Source organism: Drosophila willistoni (genome assembly GCF_018902025.1).
Source record: "Drosophila willistoni isolate 14030-0811.24 chromosome XL unlocalized genomic scaffold, UCI_dwil_1.1 Seg142, whole genome shotgun sequence".
Classification (NCBI taxonomy): Eukaryota; Metazoa; Arthropoda; class Insecta; order Diptera; family Drosophilidae; genus Drosophila; species Drosophila willistoni.
This window is the reverse complement of record NW_025814053.1, coordinates 6,780,871-6,803,930: the sequence shown is the minus strand read 5'-3', so window position 1 is coordinate 6,803,930 and position 23,060 is coordinate 6,780,871. Positions and strand designations below refer to the sequence as shown.

Sequence of the window (23,060 nt, the reverse complement as noted above, 5' to 3'; positions counted from 1 at the left end):
TGTGTGTGTGTTTGGGTATGGTCAAGGCTATATTACTAGATATCTCAGGTTTCTTTTCACTCCCTTTAACCTTTTGCTGTGTGGCACACTAAAGTATTATTATTTATAAATAAACAAACAAACAGACAGACAGAAAATAGAGAAATCAATCAATCGGCATTCTCACTCAAAGCAATTAACCAGAAGCGAGCGGCGAGTGGCGCGCGAGAGTCTTTTTTTGTTCCTATCTGAAAACGGAAGTCATTAACTTGGGAAAAGACAAACTTTCGAACCTTTTCATTGGCGTTTTTGGGTGAGGATAGCGGGGGAGAGAAGGGGCTCGAAAAAGGGTTGAGCAACGTGACGTGTGTGCTGCCTAATTGCGCGGGATGGTGAAGGGGGAAAGGGTTCACTTTGAAATTCGAGTAGACTCGCAGCAGCAGCAGCGGCAGCAGCAGGAGCAGGACCATAAACAGGAGTGGCAATGCCTGAAACTAAGGGTGAGACCAACCAACAAAAAAAAAAAAAGCAGATGTTAAAATACAAGTTGATTCAAGTGGCCCTAATAACACTTGTGGTCAATTGTGGGCCGCTGCTTTTTCAAGTACGCTAAATTATGTCAAATTGAATGGAGGATTTCTTCAATTAGCATGAAAACCAAATTGAAGAGTTAACATTGGTGGGAAATTACCTGAATAACTAATTATAATCGTATGAGAGCAAAGATTAGGCAAATTTAATTGTTAACCATGATATAGTTGCATCTTAAAAATAATTATTTTTATGGCAACTTATTCAACATTTTTTAAAACTCTGTTTAAAAAACTGTTCTAAACCTAAATATATGAGAAATCGGGAATACAACACTCACAACGGATCTAAAGCTGTGAAATAGGGTAACTTTGCCCACTAAAGTATGCAATAAACAGTCCAAGAACTTTTTTTTTTTGATACCTATAAAGAAATTGTATAATGTCTTATGGATAAATAATATTCGTTGAACCAAAATATTGTGAAAAGGTTATTTTCAAGTTACAAGACAGGGAGAAGTTAAAAAACATAGGTCAAAAAATAAGACTTTTGCAACCTATTGCATACTTTAGGGGACAATTTCCGCCGAAATAGAATTTTTGGAGTTCTATCATTCCATTTAATTCAATTTCAACCATTCAGATTCATATTTATTGCGCTCACTCATCTATTCAGAATAATTCGTGTTGATTCTTATTAACTGTTTTTTACTCATTTGGAACAGTATTCAGTAGATCTCTAATTTAGTAATGAATATTTCATTGTCATTGTCTCTTCTGATAACGATTTCCAGATGACTAGAAAGAGGATAACAAATCCTGCTTCTGGACTATATATCTTAGAGAAAACTATTGCCCTTTATAATTATCGAATGTTTTCATTGTAAGTTATGGACAAAGAAAAGGCAACGGAAGAGACTTGCCCACCCAACGATGGATACCGCCTGACTGGACACACATTGGATGGACAAGGACACGGATACGGACACGGACACACACACACAAATAAATCACAAGTCCCAAGTACACTCACACACATAGTACACAAACACATAGAGCCGGACAATTGACGTCAACAATAACTAACAATGATGTCAACTTGTAATTGAATTGATTGACAATATTTTATATGGGGAAGTATGTAGAAGAGGAGGAAGAAGAGAAAGAAGCATATCCAAGCCAAAGGGCGTCCCCTTAATGACAAAAATTTGTTTAGATTAGCATTAATGGACCTTCCCGATACGCACAAAGGATGAAAAAAGCAGCAGCAGGACCCTCTGACGCACACGACACAGGACACGGGCGAGAGTGGGTCATAAAAAACGTTAAGACGATTCAATAAAAATACTTTAAGCGGAAAAACAAACTTGAATGACGATAAAAAAAAAGGAAAAAAAAAGGAAAAGCAACAAACAACAACAACGAAGGGTCACAGGCCACCCGCCCCAGCGATTTTCCGCAAGGACATATGGACACACACACACACACACACACACACAAAGCAAAGACCCTTCTTACGATTTACTCTCGATCTCTTTCTCTCCCCCGCCTCTTTCTCTCCCTCTCTACGCTTTTTAGCTAATGAAATCGTTTGCTAAATGAAACGTAAAAGTCAAAAACCAAATGGGCGAATCCTTTTGCTGCTGTCCAGAGTTAAAACGGAAACGGAAATGTGTCGCCGTTCAACGACATTTTTTTTTTTTTTAAATCCCATTTGAAAGTTTCCCGTTGACTGTTTTGTAATTTGCTTTTAAAGAAAATGACTCAACTGCGGTTGCCAAAATTTTCAATTTCAAATTTAAGGCCACTTGAAAAATCAACATTTTGTCGAGGCCCAAAATAAAAAAAAGAAGAATTTCAATTTGATGTGCGGCTAACTGTGTGTGTGTGTGTGTGCTTTTCCGTTTCCGTTGACTTGCCAAAGCATTGAGGCTCTAGAGTGGTAGCTGGAGGAAGGATGGGGTAGTTGAGAGAATTGGGCAATGACAAACTGTGGTCTGCTCTCGGGGGCTATGCGTTTAATTTGTTGATTTATTCGTAACGGAAGGGTTGCTTAATTCGTGTTGACGGCATTTTTATTTATATTTGTATTTCCTAGTCACAGAAACAACAAAAAAATGAAACGAAAAAACTTTTGTCTAGCCAGCACAAAGACACACACACACACACACACACACACACACACACACACACACACACACACACACACACACACACAACTAAAACATAGACATGACCTTAAATGGTTTTAACTTATAAATTAAAATTCAACATATTTTCCTAAATAAACCAATTACATTTTTAGGTCAATTAAAGGGCAAAGAGAGAATGAACTCAATCAAAGACGATCTGATTCAACATTCAATATAATGTATTCACTATATTTCTAGTTCAAAAGACAAAATGTTTATTATTTTTTCTGTTTTTCTAGTTTTCAACACGACATTTCCGCAACTTAATGGCCTGAATCCTTTTGCTGCTGCCTTAATTTGTCTTCATCAAAGAGTCCAACAAAATTGCCAAATTTCGAAACAGGCCAAGATTATTCAAAAATGGTTGAGTATGTGTAAGTTAGATAGGTAAATTTACCAAAATTAACTTTGAAAAATTCTCTAAAATTCTTAACTTTGCGGTAACTCCGGTAACTTTGCCAAGTTTTAATGGATTTCTCTTTATTAAGCTTTCAATTTCAAATGAAAACATTATCAACGCTAATTATCAAGTTTTCTTTCCAAACGACACAAAAAATGCCAAAGAAGGTGAAAGTATTCTCATGAAGTTCTAATTTTGTATATTTTTAAAGTATTTGAAAAATTTATGTCTTTATTTGAAGGTGATGTAATAAACATCATGATTTTTTTCAGAAAAACAAGTCGAAATTAAGTTTTTATATATAGAAATATTTGACATCTTTGTTTTGCCAAAATATTGAAACGAATAGTTTCAAATATCCAAGTTTTTTATGCCATTTTAATTGACTAAATTCTGATTTTATTAATTTATAAATTATTGAAATCGGTTAGAAATTGGCCAAAATAGAGTATGAAAAAAATAGGAATATTGACTTAAAATTTATGTCTAAGAAGTCTAAAAAAAAATACAAAAACAATATCTTTGTGAATTTGTAAATATGCTAATTTTGTAGGGACCTTTATTTATACTTCATTGCAATTTAATTAATGTAAGATATAACTTTATGAAATCGGTTATCAATTGGTACATCAAGTTAAAAAATTTGTATTTTTGATCCTTTTTTCTTCACGTTCTAACTTTCACATTGAAAAGTGATTTTCTGATTTGCATTAATCCCCTCGAAAATGTATATTTTAAAATATGCAATACAATCGGGAAATCGGTGTAGTTAGTTAATGTAATGTTTTATTGTTAGGGATTTAGTTTCAGCTACTCTTTTCTTTATTTGGTATTTGTTTCTTTTCAAAAGTAATCAATATTACGTTTAGAAATGTAAATTAAAAGAAGAACAACAAAATTGAACTTTTCCCCTATTGAATTTAGTTTTTCTAGTAATGTTTCCGTTTCCAATTCCGTATAATTTTGTAATCTCTAAATTATTCAGATCCAAAATCAGTTTCAGCATCTTCAGATTAAGATCTAACAAAAGGATCATTATTAATTATGAATTAATAAAAATGATTAAACCAATTTCGTAAGACTCGATTTGTGTAAGAGTATATAGAGAGCTTGGTTATATAATTTCTGTTTGTGAATCTCTTTTACATTTTTTATTATTCGTTCCGCCATAATTATTTTAGTTTGGTACACTTTTTTTGCATTTTTTTTTCATAAATCATAAGACAAATGTTGTGTGTGTGTGTGTGTGTGCTGGCTGCTTTGAATTATGGTGAAATTTTGTTGGTTTTATTTTATAATTTTAAATTTACGAGCCAAGAAATGATTGGTTACTTTGCCTTAAGGCAATGCGGTCATAAAAATTGTATGGCTTTATTTCAACATTTCTCCTTTATGCTTAGATTGGTCGATTTTTCTATATATACATATATATGAATGTATATTGTTTACACACAAAAGGCAATTTACACGCTTTTGTTTTTAATGCGCTTTTGATGAAGCCATCATGTCACATTACATCAAAACTAGCAAAAACACAAACAAGAGACTCAACATATAGAAGGCAAGAGCAGAGAGTGAGAGGGGGGATAGCACACACACACACACACACATAAACATCTTTTTGGTCTCTCTGGCGAGGGTGTTAAAACAACAAACAATAAAAGAGCAAATCAAGTCAAATCTCCAGTCAAAAGGACTCCCCCGTGGTCTGAAAATCTCATAAACACTTTTGTCCCAGCACAAATTGAAATCTGGTTAGCAACAACAACAACAACAACTGAGAACAAGAGGGTGGAGTCGATGGGTGGTGTGGGTGGTTGCTTGGTTGGTTGGTTGGACATTCACGAGCAGCTCATGCGTGCAAATCAAAGTGTCTGGCAAAAGTGATAGCACACACCAAGCAGAAGCAGAGGGCAACATTTAAGATGAATGAGGCCAAAAAAAGGAACTATCCCAAGCCGGTAGGTGGCACGAGGCTGGTTAGATTGGCGGAGGGGGGTGGCAAATTGTCAATTTTCCAAAGGGGGGGTTGGCTAATAGCAAAACGTATTTATTAGAATGTTTGCCATTCAGCCTCAGATGCCCCCGCCCCAACTCCTTTCACCCTTACATTGTTTGATTCCGGAACCAAATAGATGAACTCTTGTTATACCCCCGTGACCCATTTTGGGTAGGCAAAATGTTAGAAAATTGTTTAGCTTATAGGAGTAGAGAGGTAAGTCATTAAAGAGAGAAGACTTTTATAGAAAGATCGATCGTCCTACACAAAAAAAAGTTATAAGATTCGCATATTCATTTCAATTTCATTTAAATATGACTAAACCTACGCCCTTGAGTATGACCAGTATGAACATCCAACAGGATTTTCAGATCTTAGTAAAACTAATTGAGTTGTATGTTTATTTAGATCGAAAGACTCTCAGAATACTCTACTCTTCTCTCTTCTCTAACAAGAGAGTAATTGTTAGATATCCTCTTAGCTGGCATTAATATCAAATGTCCTTGAACCAAAATTATGACTATTGATCATTAACTATTATATTATTGTAGTGATCTTTACAATTCGTATACATATGAGTATTTTCTTTTATATTAGCAAAGAAATGAAATTTGCTTCTCAATTGACAACATATTGATCCTAGATTCACATTCGCTATCTCTCTCTCTATCTCTCTCTCTTAAAAAAAGAAGAAATAGTTTTATTTGCTTTTCCTTTTTTTTTCTTAATCATAATTTATTGGCCATTAGTTCAATTGCCAAGCAAATGCCATCGACAAAAAAAAAAAACTAGAAGGAAGAAAAAACTTGTTGTTCGAAGTCGAGAGCTAGAAGGAGAAAGAAAGAGAAAACACTTACTCATTGTCAATTGTCATTGCATTTGGCTGGCCCTTCATTCATTCATTCAGTTTGGTTTCTTTCTATTCTTTTTTTTTTGTTGTCTTTTTTCTATATTGGTGTTTCTCTTCTGCTTCTCTTTTTTAATAGTACTTCCTAGCCAATGTGTCATGCTTGTTGATTTGTAAGGATGCTGCCAGCAGTCGACCCGTTCGAATTTGTATTGACCGGAAAATCATAAAGCTCTTTGTGTGAGAGGAGAGGAAATCAAGTCGCCGTCGTTGCCGCCGCCGCCTCATGACTGGACATCATCATGAGATTTTCTTTTCATTTTCGTTTTTTTCACAATAGTTTTCTCTTCGTCTTCTACTTAGTTTTCGGTAACCGGAAATGTTGCCCAGTTGCATTTGGAACAGTTTTCGTTTGATAGCGAGTTTCCATCCATCGATTTCTATTACTTTATTATAATCCTTTCATTTCGGTTTTTTGTTTGAAAATTTTGATTTTCATTTTCGTTTTGAAGTTTTAGAGGCTGTTGCTATGGCCCCGTTTCCGTTGTCGGTTTGGTTTTTTTTTTAAATAGCTAGGTAAGTTGACAAGCGAGTCAACAGGATTTATGCAAACATAGACGGAAATGTTACAACAAATAAAGGGCTAAAAAATAATGTTAAGACTCTCTGGCCGGAAGTAGAACTTGATGGCAGAACGAAAGATCTGTAACTTGGGTAGGGAAAGAGAGGGATGTCAAAGTGTTTCTAGATTTTGGGTGGCCTTTTGTATTAGCTCTTTAAGTTGCTCTTCTTAAATCATTTCGATTTCAATCATTGCTAGAGTAATGATATACGAGTTCATTAAACTCGAATCGAAAATTTTGTATTTTCATGATCCTTTTTATATATTTTGCTCTAATTAATATATTCATTGACCTTTAAAACGTTGATATTATTTTCTCGTAAAAACTATAGGAATCTATTTAGTTTGATTTGATATCATATATCGAAATATATATATTTCTTCTTTATGAAGAAAGAAAATCCAAAAGAGACTTGTCAAAAATGGTAGTAAAATCATAAAATCGTTATATTTAGGATAGAATATTTTCGGGGAGGGTCTAATCATTTGTTAAGATTTAAGGGTTTAAAGGACTTATTTGACTACCACTTTATGGATGGATTTCTCAGCTAGCCAACCTACATCTGCTTAAAGCCAACATTGTCAATCACCTAGTTACATAAGAATATTTATTGACCTTAATTTACCATTCACCAAAAGTGAAAAGTGCCATGAATAGAAAATACTTTGGGTATGTTTTTTACCCTTGAATTTAGACTGTCATCTTAACTCAAAAGCTCAAGTTTTTGTTTGGATAAATGACAAACAGTCAGAAAACAAGAAGTCGAATCTAAGAAGTTATATTTATATGATTCTTCTAATCAAATATCAAATTATCAAAATAAATATAAATTCATTGATGATATATATAGACATTACAAATAGTTTTTCAACTCTAAAATTACTGTATAACTGTGAATACCTATATAAAAAAAAAATATAGAATAGTTTATCTAACTGAAGTCTCCAAAACCTAAATATTTCTGTTAAGATGATTGATTCACAAGAAGAAAGTAGCTTGAGGCAAAAATTCTATTGCCTAGATATCCGAAGACTATCAAGTAATTTCATTCAATCAGGCTAAAGGCTACTTAAACTATTTCCATTTGGCTTGGCTCACTTGTTCTTGTTCGTGTTTTTTGTTTGATGGGATATTCGAGATTTTGTTGTTGTTGTTTTTTTTCTGTTCAAAGCAAATGACCCATAAATGACACTGAGACACACACAAACGATACTGGGCTGACCTGAATGAGCAAGAATGGGGAATTGTCCTTCGTCCTGGCTGGCATATGTGCTTTGTCAAGGGATAGAGAGCGTGCACTCGTTCGTTCTGCTCGCTTTTATCCATTTATGAGTGCACATTAACCGTTATGATTTACGCCCTGAACCCCATCATGTTCCATCTCCTGTCAGCATGTACCGTACACACGAATGTGTTTACTACGGGTCTGATTCGAGCTCGAGTCTCCGGGTCCGGCTAGTTGCCGGTAAGTGGCCTGCCGTGGCCTGGCCCCGTCTGTGCAGCTAAGTGGAAACTATAGATAATATTTTTATAGTTGCAGTGGAATGAGTTTTTGGATTTGGATTGTATGAAACCATGGGCAATCCCCCTTTGGATCGGGCAGAATTGAGTGGAAGAGAGAGAGAGAAAGAGAGAGGGTGTTGCATTGTCTTCGTTTGCCACATATTTTGTATATTAAAATTCTGAACTGACTACATTGAAATTGATTTACCGATTTCTTGATTTATGACCGGGCACAATTCTATCTTTCGCTTACTTTTTTTTTTTTTTTTGGTTTTTTCTTTTTGTTTTCTATTTTGGTCAGTCAAATGATGCGTCAGCATTAATTTGTGTTTTTGACCACGAACACACTGAGTGAATAATGTAATGAATGAATGACTGAACGAATGAATGAAAGAATGGAACGGCATGTGCCGGACATTACAAAAAGAGTAAAGTAAAAGTCCGTGTTGGAATCAGACGTGGTTTGGTTTTTCGGTGGTGAGATGTTGGCCTAATTGACAGTACGTGACGCTATTATAGCCAAGACAGATTAACCCGTTAGAAAGAGTTGAGCTAAATGTGAAACTAATCCATATCTATTTCAAAATTAGTTACCAACCATGTGGCCAAAAAGGGATTCAACTTCATGAAATTGAAACGTCTGCCTCATTTAGATTGTAATTTAATCAATATACATATTTCCACAGTCATTCAACAATTTTTGTCACCCTAATAGGTACCTATTCCTTCTCAGGGAAAGCCCCAATTAAGGTCCAACTTGTTTCTTAGTTAAGTTTCATCATTCCTTTTCAAAATCTTGCCAAATAGTAATGAAGTTTGCAATTTTAAAGTTTCAAATCATGCACATTAACTTGGGAACGATCTCTTCCCCTCATTTGGTTATAATTCTCAAATAGTTTAAGGATTAAGCACATCAAATGATCATTGCGATTCTAGACTTACCTCACAAACTCACCTTTTCGACTATATAAGATACTAATTTCAGCTATTTCTGCTTATATTCAGGTGCTTAAAGATTCATTGATCAAAGATATTAAGATATTAGCTATGAAATTTAACCAAATCAGTTTCCTATCTCTTTCTAAGGCAAATAAATTTGTATATCGATGGGTTTAGTTTAGTTTGGATGGAAACACTCTTTTCTATAATTCTGTAAAACCACAAAAGTATTTAAAATAGAGTTCTGTAAAAAGTAGTGAAAATCTCCTGATGGCTTTTTATATGTATTTCGTTTATCCCGCAGTTTTTTGTGCGTAAATTGAAAAAGTTAAATGAGGGAAATGGCAGCTGTCCGACACTTATTAGCGTCGAGTACATCAATCATCAGCTTGTTTTAATTTTAAAAAATCGCACGCTGTTCTATGGCCATGGTGAGCCTCATCCTGTGCGGCGAAGGCGCGCGTAACTTTTATGCACTTAATTAAATAACAGGACACCCACATCCTTTTCTTGCCGTGCCAGTCCAACCACCACCACCATCTCACCTTGCTTTACTCTCAATTTTGAAATCCCGCCCACTGCGCAGCATGTGGCATCTCTTTCACACAAATGCCGGTTTTCCACATTGTGTGTATCCTAAGGGAAATTTCACTGGGGGAAATTTCACAGTTGCCTCATTTTCTTTTATGAGAGCGCCATTTTCTTTTCTTGTTTTCTTAGCCCGGGATTTGATTTCCCTTTTGTTTTTCGTAGGCTTTTGGGATTGAGGTGTGTGTGTGTGTGTGGGGGGGGGGGGGGGGATTGCGTGGCAGTTGGGTCTTTGGGCTTAAGTTTCATTCACGGCAACATAAGATGGATCTATTTTAATAAAAGGACTTACAATTTTTGTTATCGTTAAAAAGATGAAAAGTAAAAAAAAAAAGTTTAATTTATTTTTCATCATCATAATAAGTATCGTAGGATGTCAGGTCGTAATCTTTTGTTATCCTTTATGCCAGATTTGCCAACTTTGTTGCCATAAAATTTTGCTACTGATACATACCTACATATCTAGATTTATATATTTTTATGGGTTGAGGTTGATACAAAAACAAGGCGAAAGGATTCCAACTTGAAGAAAATATTTAGTTTTTAATACATTTTTTACATCATGACATTTTGCCTTTTCTTGATTATTATTTCCAATCCTTCCCAAACTCAGTCTTTTCATTCCTACCTTTTCGATATTCCAAGAGTTTGCTTCTTAGGTGCCAAAATATATACGGTAAAACCTTGGTATAACGAATCTTAGGGGGCTTATAAAATACCTTTTTATATCTAATGATTTGCTATGGGTACTTATTACGTTTTTTTAAAGGACTTAGGACTTAAAATTCGTTATATTCTGTCGTTCTGTTAAAGCAAATTTCGTTGTAACAATGTTTCATTGTATGTATAATCTTTAAGTTATATAAATCACAAATTCCTATTAAAAAGTTTATTGAAAATGGTTCTTGCCACTATAAAAGAAAAACAATCTCTAAGATTCGCCAAGAAATTTTTAAGGAACATTTAAATCAACATTTAAGATGAGTTAAGCAGAAGTTAAGAATATTTTTTAAATATATTTGAAATGTATAAAGTTACTCCACTATTTACAATTTGTAGGATTAATGAAATGTATTTGAATTGGAATTTTTTAGACGAACCTTAAGGTGAAGTCTTTTTTAATAATAAACTTCCAGTTCCATCCCTTATCAACATATTAATCCATTTAACTAGCTTTGAGCCAAGTGGTTTTAGCAGTGAGGCAAAGGTCCTCTAAAGGATGCCTGCGTATGTACATCCTTCCTGCAGTCCTTCAGCAAGTAACAGGAAATTGCAGCCAAATCGAACGACAACTCATTTCTTCCTTATAGTTTCGAATGTTTTCATTTATTTGTTTTTTAATTTTTTTCTTTTGTTTTTTTTTTTTGTCTCTTGTTTTAATATAAGATTTTAAATTAATTATAAAAATACAGTTTGCTTTTGTTGTTCGTAAAGATTAAATAAAATTGTATCTGTTGTTTTTTTTCATCTTTTTTGTTTTACATTATAGATATATACATATATAATAAATATGCTAAAGCTAATCGGCCCATTTCATTTGCTTTTTTTTTATTTTAACATCTAATTAGCATTAAAATAAACTCTGTAGGTCTCAAGCATTAAAAATGAATACAATATTTCATTAAAAAAAAAAAAGAAAAAAGTCCAAAAATACACAAAAAAAAAAAGAAAAGAAATAATATATCAAATAAAATAAAACACATTCATACGTTTATAAGGCCGAAGGGATCCGACCTTCAATTTGCTTATTTTATAGATCGGCGACGCGCTTAACAATTTGTATTAACAATTTGCAAATAAAAAATCGAATATTGAAAAATGCGTTCAAACAATATGAGTTTATGTGGCTATCACTAGAAACAATACGGAACTTATTATAGAGGTATGAATTTCAATCTGAACGTCATAGTTAGCAACACGATCCCTGGAATCAAAGATGTTATGTTAACAATGTTTTTTATTTTTTTGTTATATTTTTGAGTTTCGCGTCAAAAAAAATCCAAAAATGTTGCCTAGACTAAGACTTTTCATTTGTTGCATTTGCATTTTTCGTAGCTACTTCTATTTCTATTTATATATTAGGTTAGATTGTAAGAATTTAGCACAGGCCGATAATATAGAAAGTACTTTTATTTTGGTCACAAGCAATTAAAGCAAAATTTAAACAATTACTAAATGTAGTTTAGAGAATTTGCAAAATTTTTCAATACTTTAAGTCATTTATGAGGGAGTTGTCGGCCTGTGAGCTCATGCAGTGTATTATTAGGTATTAAATAAATAAAGAAATGCAGAATAAATATACAAAAGACGGTTAATATTGGGAGTTTTGTTGTTGTTGTTGTTGTTTTTTGTGAAGATCAGGAGAATCACTTTCTCCATTTAGTATATTTAGGTCTCAAAGTATTTGTATATAGCCGTTACATAGGACATGACCTGTGTCCAGTCTGGTCTCTCAATCTGGCACATATCGTTGATGTTCTAAATATAGAATAAAACAAAAATAATCAACATTAAACGCAATTTGAGAAAAGCTTTACTCACCAAGGTGGTGCCAATGCCAACTGATTCGGCAGCCGCAAAGGCTAATGAAAAATTGCGACGCTTATTGGTCGGATTGAGTGTATCATAGGGTATGCGATCTGGTAAATAGGAATGTAGAATCGCACAGAATGCCAGACCATCGTTCCACGATGAGCTAAAGTTCGTGATATCAATGTTGCGATAGCCAACGGTTTTATTTTGACACCACTTAAGTAAGGCATTGCGTTTAGAGCCACCATTTTTGGCTAACATATTGAGAGGATCCTTGCGTTCGCCTAAAAGACAAAAGAAGTGAGAGTGTGGCAAGAGATAAATGTGTCATTTTCCTATTTGCTTACCAGTGAGAAATGATTTTGAGACATTGCCGAAGCTGAGGCTGCCCACCAGTTGACTATTGCTGGGCGTTTTTACTGGCGTTGTCAGACTGGATGGCACCACCACCATTGATGGAGGCGGTGTGGCTGGGGTTGGTGGTAATGTTGAAGCTGCTGATCCTGTTGTTGCTGGCAGTTGCTGTTGCTCTCGCAATGGCAATGTTACTTTGGTTGCATTGACAGCTCCGCCGCCTCCTCCTCCTCCACCACCACCTACAATAGCTGCCGTATTATTGACACTCACATGAAGATTGCTGCTCTGAAGGACGGGTAAACGTAACTGGAAACAAAGACACATTCATTTGTCTATAGATAAACTGAAAATTGTTATCAAATCATTATACTTACGCTCTCATGCCAATCACTGGAGGCAGGCAGTATAATAGGTGTATTACCCATCTCTGGAGTGCCGCTATTTAAGCTTGAAGTTGAGCTATATCTTGATTCAACATCGTCCGACGATTTTCCCTGCTATTTAAATGAAAAGATATAAATTAATTGGAATTGATTTAGTTTTAGGTATGATTAACATACCGGCTTGTTATTTTCAATGCTTTCGATGAGCGTTTTTACCGAGAGACGCGAATCCTGACGATTGAAATTGTGTTTACTGCCACGGCGCGAAGCCATTTCCAATTGAACAGTGGAAATGACCGATTGTTGGGTCTCGGCGCTTTTAGTGTTCAGTTTGTCCAATTGCTGTTCCAGCAATCGTATTTTCTCCTTCTGCGTTTTATTCTCGAGCAGCAGCTGCTCCCGAGCGCTAAGCGCCTCAGTCTTGAAATCATTGGCAACTCGGACGGTCATTAGTAGATCCGATTGAAATTGTTGCCACTCCTCAGCCTCTTTGCGGCGTAGCTGGGTCTCCTTGTCTAGCCGCTGTTCCGTATCGCTAAACTTGAGCTTAATATCGCCCAAATGTCGTTGAGTCTCGCTCAGTAGCTGCTGCAATTGGGCCTTATCTTCCTGATGACACTTGCATTGCACTTGAAGCTCGGCCACACGCTCCTCCAACGATTGACAATCGCTGGCCACTTTATCCTTGTCGCTTTGCAATTGTTCGAGACGATATTCCAAATGGGATACGGCACATTTGGCATTATTTTTGGCCACTTTGCACTCCTCACTGAGGCCGGCGAGTTGTTCCCGCAGACGCCTCAATTCGGCCTGGCCACGTGAACACTGATCCTGCAGCTCGGCCACCCGTTCTTCCAGCGTATCTTTTTCACGTCGTGCCGCATCAAGAACATCACTCAGATCGGTCTTATCGCCACGAGACAAATCCGCCTCGAGCTCCTCAATCTTTGATCGGGCATTCTCCAGCAGAGTGGTTAATCGATTGATTTCGATACCCCTCTGTGAGATTTCCTCTTTGGCCTGCGACAATTGAGACTCTCCTTGCTTGCGTTCGGCATTCGATGCATCTAGCTGCGAGTCCTGCAAAGCAATACGTTCCCGCTGACGCTGCTGTTCCAATTGCGCTGCATCGCACACGGAACGCAATTCACTTAGCTCTGAATTGAGCTCCTCCTGCTTAAGCAGAACCACTTCACGCTCCTCCTGTGACGTCTTAATCAAATCCAATAGCTTTTTCTCCCTCTCCGAGGTGGTGACCTCAGCCGCCTGTTTCGTATCACGCAGCAAGAGCTCTTGTAGTGTTGTGATTTGTGTACGTGACTCATTGAGCTTTTCGGTTTGGCGGCAAAGCGATTGAAATAGCACATCCTTCTCCTCGGACAGACGTTCATTTTCGGTTTGAGTATCGGTCAATTGCGTTTGCAGATCGGCCAACTCTTGCAGAGTGGCCTGTAATTCCTCATTTGTGGAGTAATGCGTCTCCTCCATTTGTATGATTTTATCCTGCAAACAGGCTACGGATATTTCACTCGATGATGAATGCTTATCCCAATCGGGTGTAAGGCATGGTGTTCCACTATCATGTATACCTTCAATTGCCTATAATTCAAAGTGAGAGTGTGTGAGTGATAAATCCATGATCAATGTGATTCAATTGAATACTTACACTAGGCAGTGCTATGGAGGCAGGAGCTGAGCTATGCAAACGTTGGGAATCTTGTATTATCTGATGCTTTTCCGCATCTGATAATGGTGAATTAACAACGTCCCGCAAACGATTGCGCAAAGATTCATTTTCATATTTCAAATTGCCAATTTCCATTTGTGTTTTCTCCTGTAGATTCTGTGAAACAGAGAGAGAGAGCGAGAATTAGTGGGAAAGAGTAATTAAAGCCGCCCATAGATAGACAGACAGATGAGCGACAGGTGTACAAAAACAACAAAAAACAAAGATGATGATGTTATTGTTATTGTTGTTATTGGTTACGAAACACATTCAATTAAAGGAGCGCAATTTTATTTACTAGAGCATATTGAATATCAATAAATTGGTTAAAGTAGCCAAGCGCAACGCCCCCGCAAGAGGGAGAGGCTACACTTAGTCATCATCATCGCAAATAGTCATAATAACAACAATAACATCATCATGGAAAACATCCACCCCCCATTAACCCAGTTTCTATTCAAAACGGGTGGGTGGATGATGATCTTTTTAAAAGCCAAAGGACCCCCCCTCCCTCACATTTTCCACTGCACCACCACTGCAGTTCCATCAATGAGCCATGACAAGCATTAGCTTTTTGTGGTTAGTATTTCACCCACCCACCCCCACCGCCCATCGACCCGCAACTTTCTGACATTTCTCTCTCACCTGCATCTTGATCAAATCGCCCTTCAATTTGGCCACTTCACTTTGGTATGGCAACAGCTCTGTGATGCGTGTCTCCAGCTGCAGATGTTCGCTTTCCAAACGCTCCACCTGCTTATGCAGTTCTTGCATTTTATTGTTAGCCTATGTCATGGAGAGGGGGAGACAATGAGATTAATAATAGTTCAATACAATGGAACATTATTAACTGTCCATAAGTTAATAAACAGATGATGAGCTTTCCTCTTGTGAAGTCTCAAATCAAATGAAATCTTGAAAATATTTATGTTACGTATTTTAGATAAATATATTTGCATTGAGAATTTCTTCAATGATCAAGCATGCGCTTACCTCTAAAAGTTGCTTTTGTTGTTGTTCATTATTGATAAGCTGCTGCTGCTGTTGTTGTTGTTGTTGTTGCTGCTGATAACTGCTGGCAGCAACAGCTGCAACAGCCACAGTAGCAGCGGCAGCCGGAAATGCATTTGCTGACGCTGCTGGATTTGTAACAGATGAGGCTTGATGTATGGTGGTATCGGTGGTTGCTGATGAATTCGTTAATGTTGACGAAGTACTGCCAGGTGTTGTTGTTGGTGTCGCTGTTGCTGATGCTGTCGCTGCTGCTGCTACTGCCAATTGCTGATAGAAATCAGCGGCAGCAGCGGCGGCACTTACGCCGGCCAATGCGTGGCCGCTGTTGTTATTCAAATTAAGATTTCGATTGTTAACACTAGATGTTGCTGCTGCTGCTGCTGCTGCTGCTGATGTTACTGTTGGTGGAGGTTGATGTGGTGCGGCGGCAATGGAAGTCATTTGTTGTTCGTTTAAATCATTGCCAGGTGGTTGTTGTTGTTGTATGGGTGGCAATTGCTTTGGTTGCTTTTGTCCTTTCAATTTGGATTTCTTTTGTGGCAGAGTGTTGCTCTGTTGCTGCTGTTGTTGTTGTTGCTGCTGGCGTCGTTGTTGCAATTGATTTGTTAGCAATAAGGCATCTTCATCGCCTACATCTACTCCACGTTCATATGTGGCACCTGTTCCACCTTCATTATTTGAATAAAATTTGGTTGTTGCAGTTGTTGCCGGCTGTTGCTGTTGCTGCTGCTGATGTTGCTCATGTGCTGTATTTAAAGATGTACTGGATTGAGATTTCTGTCGATTATTGTTGGAATGCTGCTGCTGTTGCTTATGCGCCGATGTTGAATTTTGTGAGGAATTGGAACTCGAGGTCCCTTGTCCACGACGGAACAATGATTTCAATTTAATCATTTTCGTTGTTGTTTATTTGTCTTATTTAGTGAATTTTGATATGTTGACAAAACGTAAACCATAAATTGTTGTTATTGTTCGATGGTGTCGATTTTATTATTATCCTTAATCGATGTTTGTTTTATTTTTCGTTCGTTTTATATTCGTTTGTTTTTATTCATTCTCATCTAACTCATCTTTCGCGACTAAAGTGAAAATATTTTTATGTTTTTCGATTTTCTTGTTTTGTTGCTGTTTGTTTTGTTGTTGTTGTTCAATGGAATGAAAGTTACAAACATGTATGTGGCATGCCACAATAACTCGTTGGTGTTTGTGTGTCGATGCATGTATGTGTGAATGTATTTGTGGACAGACAATCGCTTGCATTGTATTAACTTGAATGCCAGCTGAGGCGCAGACGAGCCTTCGTGTGCCCACACTATGGAACACTATTGATATATTCAATATTTGCCATTAGCTAAGCTGGCTTATCGATAATCTCATTTTTATCGCTCATATTTCGCTACACTTAAAGGGGAGCCCCATATGGGCATTACTTAATACAATTTTTAAAGATTTGTAGAAAATTTCCTCAATTTGATGGATATATCAATTCTATAACCCAAAATGTGCAAAGATTTTTCTGAAAATGTTCTGTCTTATTTGTCTAATTAGTCCCACTGTGCAATATAAGAGCGCAAGCAGCGATAGAGCCAATAGAACAAGCGAAGGCGGTGTAACTAGAGAAACACATACAGTCAAGGGAAAAAGTTCACACACACCCCGGGTTTCTTTCGTTTTGTTTATGCATCAAAATTGTTTCTAATATTTTAAATAATCAGCAATATTTATTCTACCGATTTAGAAGATAATATAAAAAGCATATTATTGTCCAAATATTAAAGAAATTTGCTGGGATCTGTGTACATGTACATCCACACATGTATGTATATGTGTTCGTGTTTATTCTTTCTTGACTGTAGAGATAGAGATAGACTGCCGGCTGAACTCACACTTAATTAATATGCAGTTAACAAATAATAATGCAATTGAAATTCAAAAAAGGCCAAGCACAGATACAGATAGAGACATACAGAGATTTCATTCCCAAGTCTGGCGACACTGCCGGCAACGAAGACTCAGACGACGCCGACCGCGACTGCGACGTCGACGTTGACAACTGCAACGTCAACATTTTAACATCTCTCGTGGGGATAAGAAAGGCGCCACAATTAAGAACAGTAGCGAAATCCTATTAAATTAACTGTTGAAGCAACTACCCAAAATAAAAAACAAAAGGCAAAGTCAAACAGTTTAAATTTTCTCTCTTAAGCACTTATTTTGTTATTTTTTTTATTATCGATTGCCCAGAGATGATGACTCATCAGCAAATACAATGCAACTACACTAATAGTAGTAACAATTATATTTTTAAACTTGTTTAAGAATTGATTAGATAAATGCAAGAACATATTACGAGCAAATTATCTTTAAAACAATTCTATGGAGGGAAAAAGAAATATACAGGTGTAGAGGTCAGAATCCGCACCTGGCTCATTGCCGCCTGTTGCGCATGTGTGTGCGTGTGAGTTTTTTTTTTTTTTTATATTTTCATTGTCATAAGGCCGGGGGGGATTACTCACTCATGTCATGGCTTGGGCATGGAGAAACGTTACAATCAAGAAAAAGTGATGGAAATATGAAAAATATGCATTATTATTAACCTGACATTGACAGCTGACCAACCGACAGACCCCATGAGAGAAAGAGAGAGAGCAGTAACAACAGGCTGGTTGCCTGGCTGCAGCATAAACAGTGTTGCCAAATGGCCGTTTTTATCTTTAGTTTTATGATGTTGCCATTTATGGCCAGATTTTGATTCTTTCTGGTTTTTGAAAGAAAATTATTCACATCCCACACAAAACTTTAGAGAAAAGACCAAAGCCAAAAACTAGAGTGACATCATATCATGAAAAAAATAAACAAAAATTATGGTTGTTTGTTTAACGCAATTAAAAAATTGCGTTTGGTGAACATGGACAATTTTTTATCTTTCGGTTTATCTTTCACAAGTCGTTTAGCTTGAGCAATGAAATTTTGCTTTTTTTTTTTTGTATTAGATAAGCTACATGAGAATGTCCCCTATTCAGAGAAAACAATCAAATTAAAATGTTAGTTTGAAGGCTTAAAAGTTTCTTCTACACCAAAAACAAAAACAAACTGCAACTGCATTAAATGCAGAGAGAAAGGAATGGAATGACATACAATGAGTAGGGAAGCGGGCTAACAGAGATGGAGAGACAAAGAGAGCGAAATAGCAGGATGTGCCCTTCAAATTAAATAAAATTCAATGAAAGTGAATAAAAAACAAGAAAGAAAATGTCAATGAATTTAACACACACGCACACGCACAGAGAGAGCATAATTTAATTGTTTGCTACAAATAACTGTAAAAGGCAGAAGGCGATGAGGACAAGGTGGCAAAGAGGGGAGTTGAAGTCACTTCTCTCTCTATCATTCAATTTTCGCACTCGCAGAAACCGGAATACGACAGCGAAATACAGCAACAAAAAAAAAAAGACAACTTCACACCAACACACATAAAACACGCATATATACATACATTTATAAACATACGAGATGAGTGTATGTACATTTTTTAGGATAAAAAATATTCGTTAAAGAAACAAAACACAAAAAAAAACACTAGAAACAGCAACAAAACAATTTATAATAATAAACACATCACGAAGCGGCAAACAGCGGCGTCGGCGGCGGCGCAAATAGAAAAAAAAAAAGAAACTAAAAACTGACAACAAAGCGACGCGCGTTTTCTGTTTCAGTTTTTCTGAAAGACAACAACAACTATACTATTACAACAAGTGGCAACCTAGGTTGCCAGACTGATACAAAAAATTTAAATTTTTCGATACGAAAAAAATCGAACGACAGAATGATAAAATCGATAACTGATAACATAAAGCGCCACTGTGCAAAAAGCGCGCCAACTTTGAAAAGATACTGATAGTGAATGCACGATAACACATTTTGAAATTTGTTTAAATTCAAATTGCTAGCTTTTTTGAAGCAAAATTTTTGGCACTTAATCCCCTAAAATGTCAATTGAATTTCTTGTTCTGTGTGTCCTTTTCTTTCTTACTTTTCTTCCTTGGTTATTTATATATCTGTGGATATGTTGTTGTTTTTTTTTTATTACTTCACTCCATTGGCAAAGGCAGGAGGCCAATGACCACCACCGTGATCATTTATGGATGCCTGTACACGCATAAAAATCTATAGATGGAATGATGACATTCAGTTTCGTTCATTTTCTTCATTTACTACTACTTATTATGACGTCTTCTTTAGGCATGGTATATACATGTGTAGGTACATATGTATGGAGTTGGTAGTCGGGGGAGGCGACCAAGCAAAGTGCGTGTCTGCGTGGCTAGAGCTTATCAAAAACTTTGAACGTTAAAGAATTAAAACAAACCGGAACAGAACGAAGCCGAATAGACAACTAAGGGGTACAAGGAGAAGATAATATGGGAACCGCAAAGCCACAAAGCGAGTCGGGGTATTTGCGGTTTACCTTTTTTTTTATTTTTTATTCTATTCGCATTTTTTTGCTACTTCAACGCTTCTTTCTTTCTATGACCACTCGCTACTTATCGCTCGGTGTTGTCTTTGTCGTTGTTGTTGCTGCTGATGATAACCGCAAAAGCTTGGGGATCATTTGAATCTCACATTTCTCAGCCCCAGAGCCTGACCCCCAGAGAGCCACTGCCACTGCCATTGGGCAGTTTTCTAGCCGGGTTCGAAAAAACCATTGAGCATGACAATACCAAATACCAAAATTAAAAAAAAAAAAAAACATTAAACCATTATAACCAGAACTCAGTCAGCCGTTATCCCACCTGGGGGCATTCACTTGAAGAGCACTGAGAGTTTTATTTAGAGAAAGAACTGAAGAATAGCAATGAGCATATGAATTCCTTTTTTTATTTTTGAGTAATTGTAACGGTTTTAACACCCACTAGGATTTACTTTGGTCAAGAGATTTGAGGACCACATTTTGGGGCTTAAATCTAGCGATTGTCTGTGCGAAAAAGGGGGGCTCGGCGTTTGTCTGTCTGTATCTGTTGTCTTTTTTCCATGTAATTTGCCGCTCGAAATATGCTTTTGATATGACCTGATTATCTTTGAGTCTATTGTTCAGTTTAAATTTTTGTTATAACTCCGTTTTCCTTTCATTTTTTGTTTGTTGTTTTGCGTTTTGTTAGAAATGAATTATATTTAGAAAACGGTTTCATTTTTTCATACCCTATGTAAACCACAATGGATTAAAAAAGGTTCGTATCGCACTTTCGATCACTATGATGAGAGGAGGGAGAACTTTAAATCCAATGTTTCTTTTTAAATTGAATTCAAATCGAAATGGAATGGAGTGAAAGTGTCGTTAAACGATTTACAGGGTATCGAAGCAAACGTTGCACGGTTTTTCTTTTATCATTTAATGTATGCAACATTTGCGTTTGCGACTTCACATAAAAATAGAAACCGAAACTGAGTTGTTTTTTTTCTTTCTAAAACTCTATTTTTTTCGTATACATAAATATTTATACATATATACATATGTATGTATGTCTTCTCTTTTGGGTTATTTTCTCTTCTTCTGCCTCTTCTTATTGTTATTATTGTTGTTGTCGGTGTTGTTTATGGTTTACGTTTTGCTTATTAATGTTGTTATACATTTTCTTGATTGTGTGGCTTGGCTTTCTGCTGCAGCAGAAAGTGGAAGGTTTCACCTCTAAATTATATAATTAATGTCTTTTTAATAGTCCAAACGCAGAAGCAACAACAGCACAAATTTCTATTTTGTCTAGCATTTTGTTATATTTCATTATATTTTTTATTTTCTTCTTCTTGTTTTTGTTAATTTACTTACCCGGTCAAATTGTTTTAAACAAGTGCAGCAGCAGTGACAGCGACAGAGCAGCGGCAGAGCAGCAGCGATATATATTAACACAGGTCAACAAAATTGCAAACAATGAGAGCCACAAAGGTTATTAACATAGCCAAACATTAAATAACGCTTAACTCTTTGAGAGGTTAATTTCTAAGTATGAAGGAATGACCTTAGGGAGAGAAGATTACATCTCAAATCTAAAAAAAATCAGACTAATGACTCTTTTTTATGACTTGTGGGATAATTCCAAATGGTTTAAACTAATTAACAAATTAAGATTGTATTACCCTTTTTAGGTTAGGTTAAGGCTGCGGGGGTCATGCAATTTTGTTGGCCTGTGTTACAATCAATCAACGGTACACTTGTCTGTGGCACTCTTTCTCACTCACTCGCTCACGCTTGATGCACGTGTGGATGTGTGCGAGAGGGAGAGGAGCAGAAGCACTTGCACCTTTGACTTTTTTTCGCTAGGCCAACACTAACAACTGTTATTTTTTTTGCACTAAAAATGGAGAAACCGAACATAACACACACACACACGAAAAAAAGAAGAGAAGTAGATTATAAACACATTTTATTTATTTCATTTTTTTTTTTAACTCAGCTGCAGCTGCGCTGTCTGTGGCTGCAGCGCAGTTAATTGCATTAGAAATTCGCATTAAACGCAAGAAATTGCAAGAATAAAACAACAGCCAGTGCAACAACAACAACAACAACATTCAAAAACGACAACGACAACAAATGCAACTAATTAGCAATTATTTCTCATTTTTTTTCTTTTTGTTTTGCGGCTTTTGAAATATTTCTTTCTTTTTTTTGTTTTGTCTTGCACAAATTCCAATTAGACGAGGCTAGGCACTGGCACTAGACGTGCAATGGGAGTGACAGAGACAGTTGCAATTGCTGTTGTTGTCCCGTTAGGCATTTGCGTTGACCTCGGCGGAGGGGTTGGGGTAGGCATGGAAAAAGGTCCGTTGATTAATATTCATTTAATTCTTCTTTTCTATTTTTATTCACATTTCTTTTACTGCAGCTGTCTGTTCCATGCTGCGCTTGTCATTGTTGTTGTTGTTCTAGCTTCGATTTTATTTTTAGCTTGCTTCAATTTTGTTGTCACCACAAAACTTTAATTGTTTACAGCAATTACTTGTTACTAACATATAAAGCGTAGGCTTGAAGTATCTTGTACCGTTTGATATTGTTTGTTGCTGCACTTGTGGTAGTTGTTGTTGCCGTTGCAATAATTAAATAGGCAAAGGCAATAAAAAAAAAAAAAAAACATACGCCAAAAATATTGCGAATTTTTCCTTTTCGCAAGTTCTCAAGTCAAGGACTTTATCTTCATACCGCTAATATGGCATGTTGTTGTTGTTCTGTCTGTCGTGTTTTTTCTTTTACTTTGTATTTTTTTACGAAAGACGACCGCGTCTGCACGCCCGCTCACTTCGAAAATATAAACAACACAAGACACGAAAAAAACAACAACAATGCAGTAGTCGAAAATACAATATAGTAATCGATGCGCACTTATCGATACATTGTGCTCAGCTATCGATTTCACGAAATATCGATAAGGCTGCCAAAAAATTTGGCGGAAATTTTA

At 36.3% G+C, this 23,060-nt stretch overlaps 1 protein-coding gene across 8 annotated transcripts; it reads right to left on the bottom strand.

The window, feature by feature from the left end:
* Positions 1 to 11,712: 11,712 nt before the first annotated feature.
* On the bottom strand, positions 11,713 to 22,926 carry LOC6644567 (cytospin-A). 8 transcript variants are annotated; one of them, XM_047011674.1, is made up of 10 exons: positions 22,742 to 22,782; positions 21,941 to 21,959; positions 15,592 to 16,280; positions 15,244 to 15,384; positions 14,539 to 14,715; positions 13,050 to 14,471; positions 12,864 to 12,986; positions 12,480 to 12,795; positions 12,142 to 12,416; positions 11,713 to 12,078 (listed from the first exon to the last, which is right to left on the bottom strand). In XM_047011674.1, the coding sequence occupies exons 3-10, from the start codon at positions 16,051 to 16,053 to the stop codon at positions 11,989 to 11,991; spliced, it is 3,006 nt and encodes a 1,001-aa protein (XP_046867630.1). In that variant the 5' UTR covers positions 16,054 to 16,280; positions 21,941 to 21,959; positions 22,742 to 22,782; the 3' UTR covers positions 11,713 to 11,988. The 8 variants fall into 8 exon arrangements, with proteins under 8 accessions (XP_046867630.1, XP_046867628.1, XP_023032686.1 ...); XM_047011672.1 differs by lacking the exon at positions 22,742 to 22,782 and adding an exon at positions 22,647 to 22,722; XM_023176918.2 differs by lacking the exons at positions 21,941 to 21,959; positions 22,742 to 22,782 and adding an exon at positions 22,805 to 22,926.
* Positions 22,927 to 23,060: the final 134 nt, after the last annotated feature.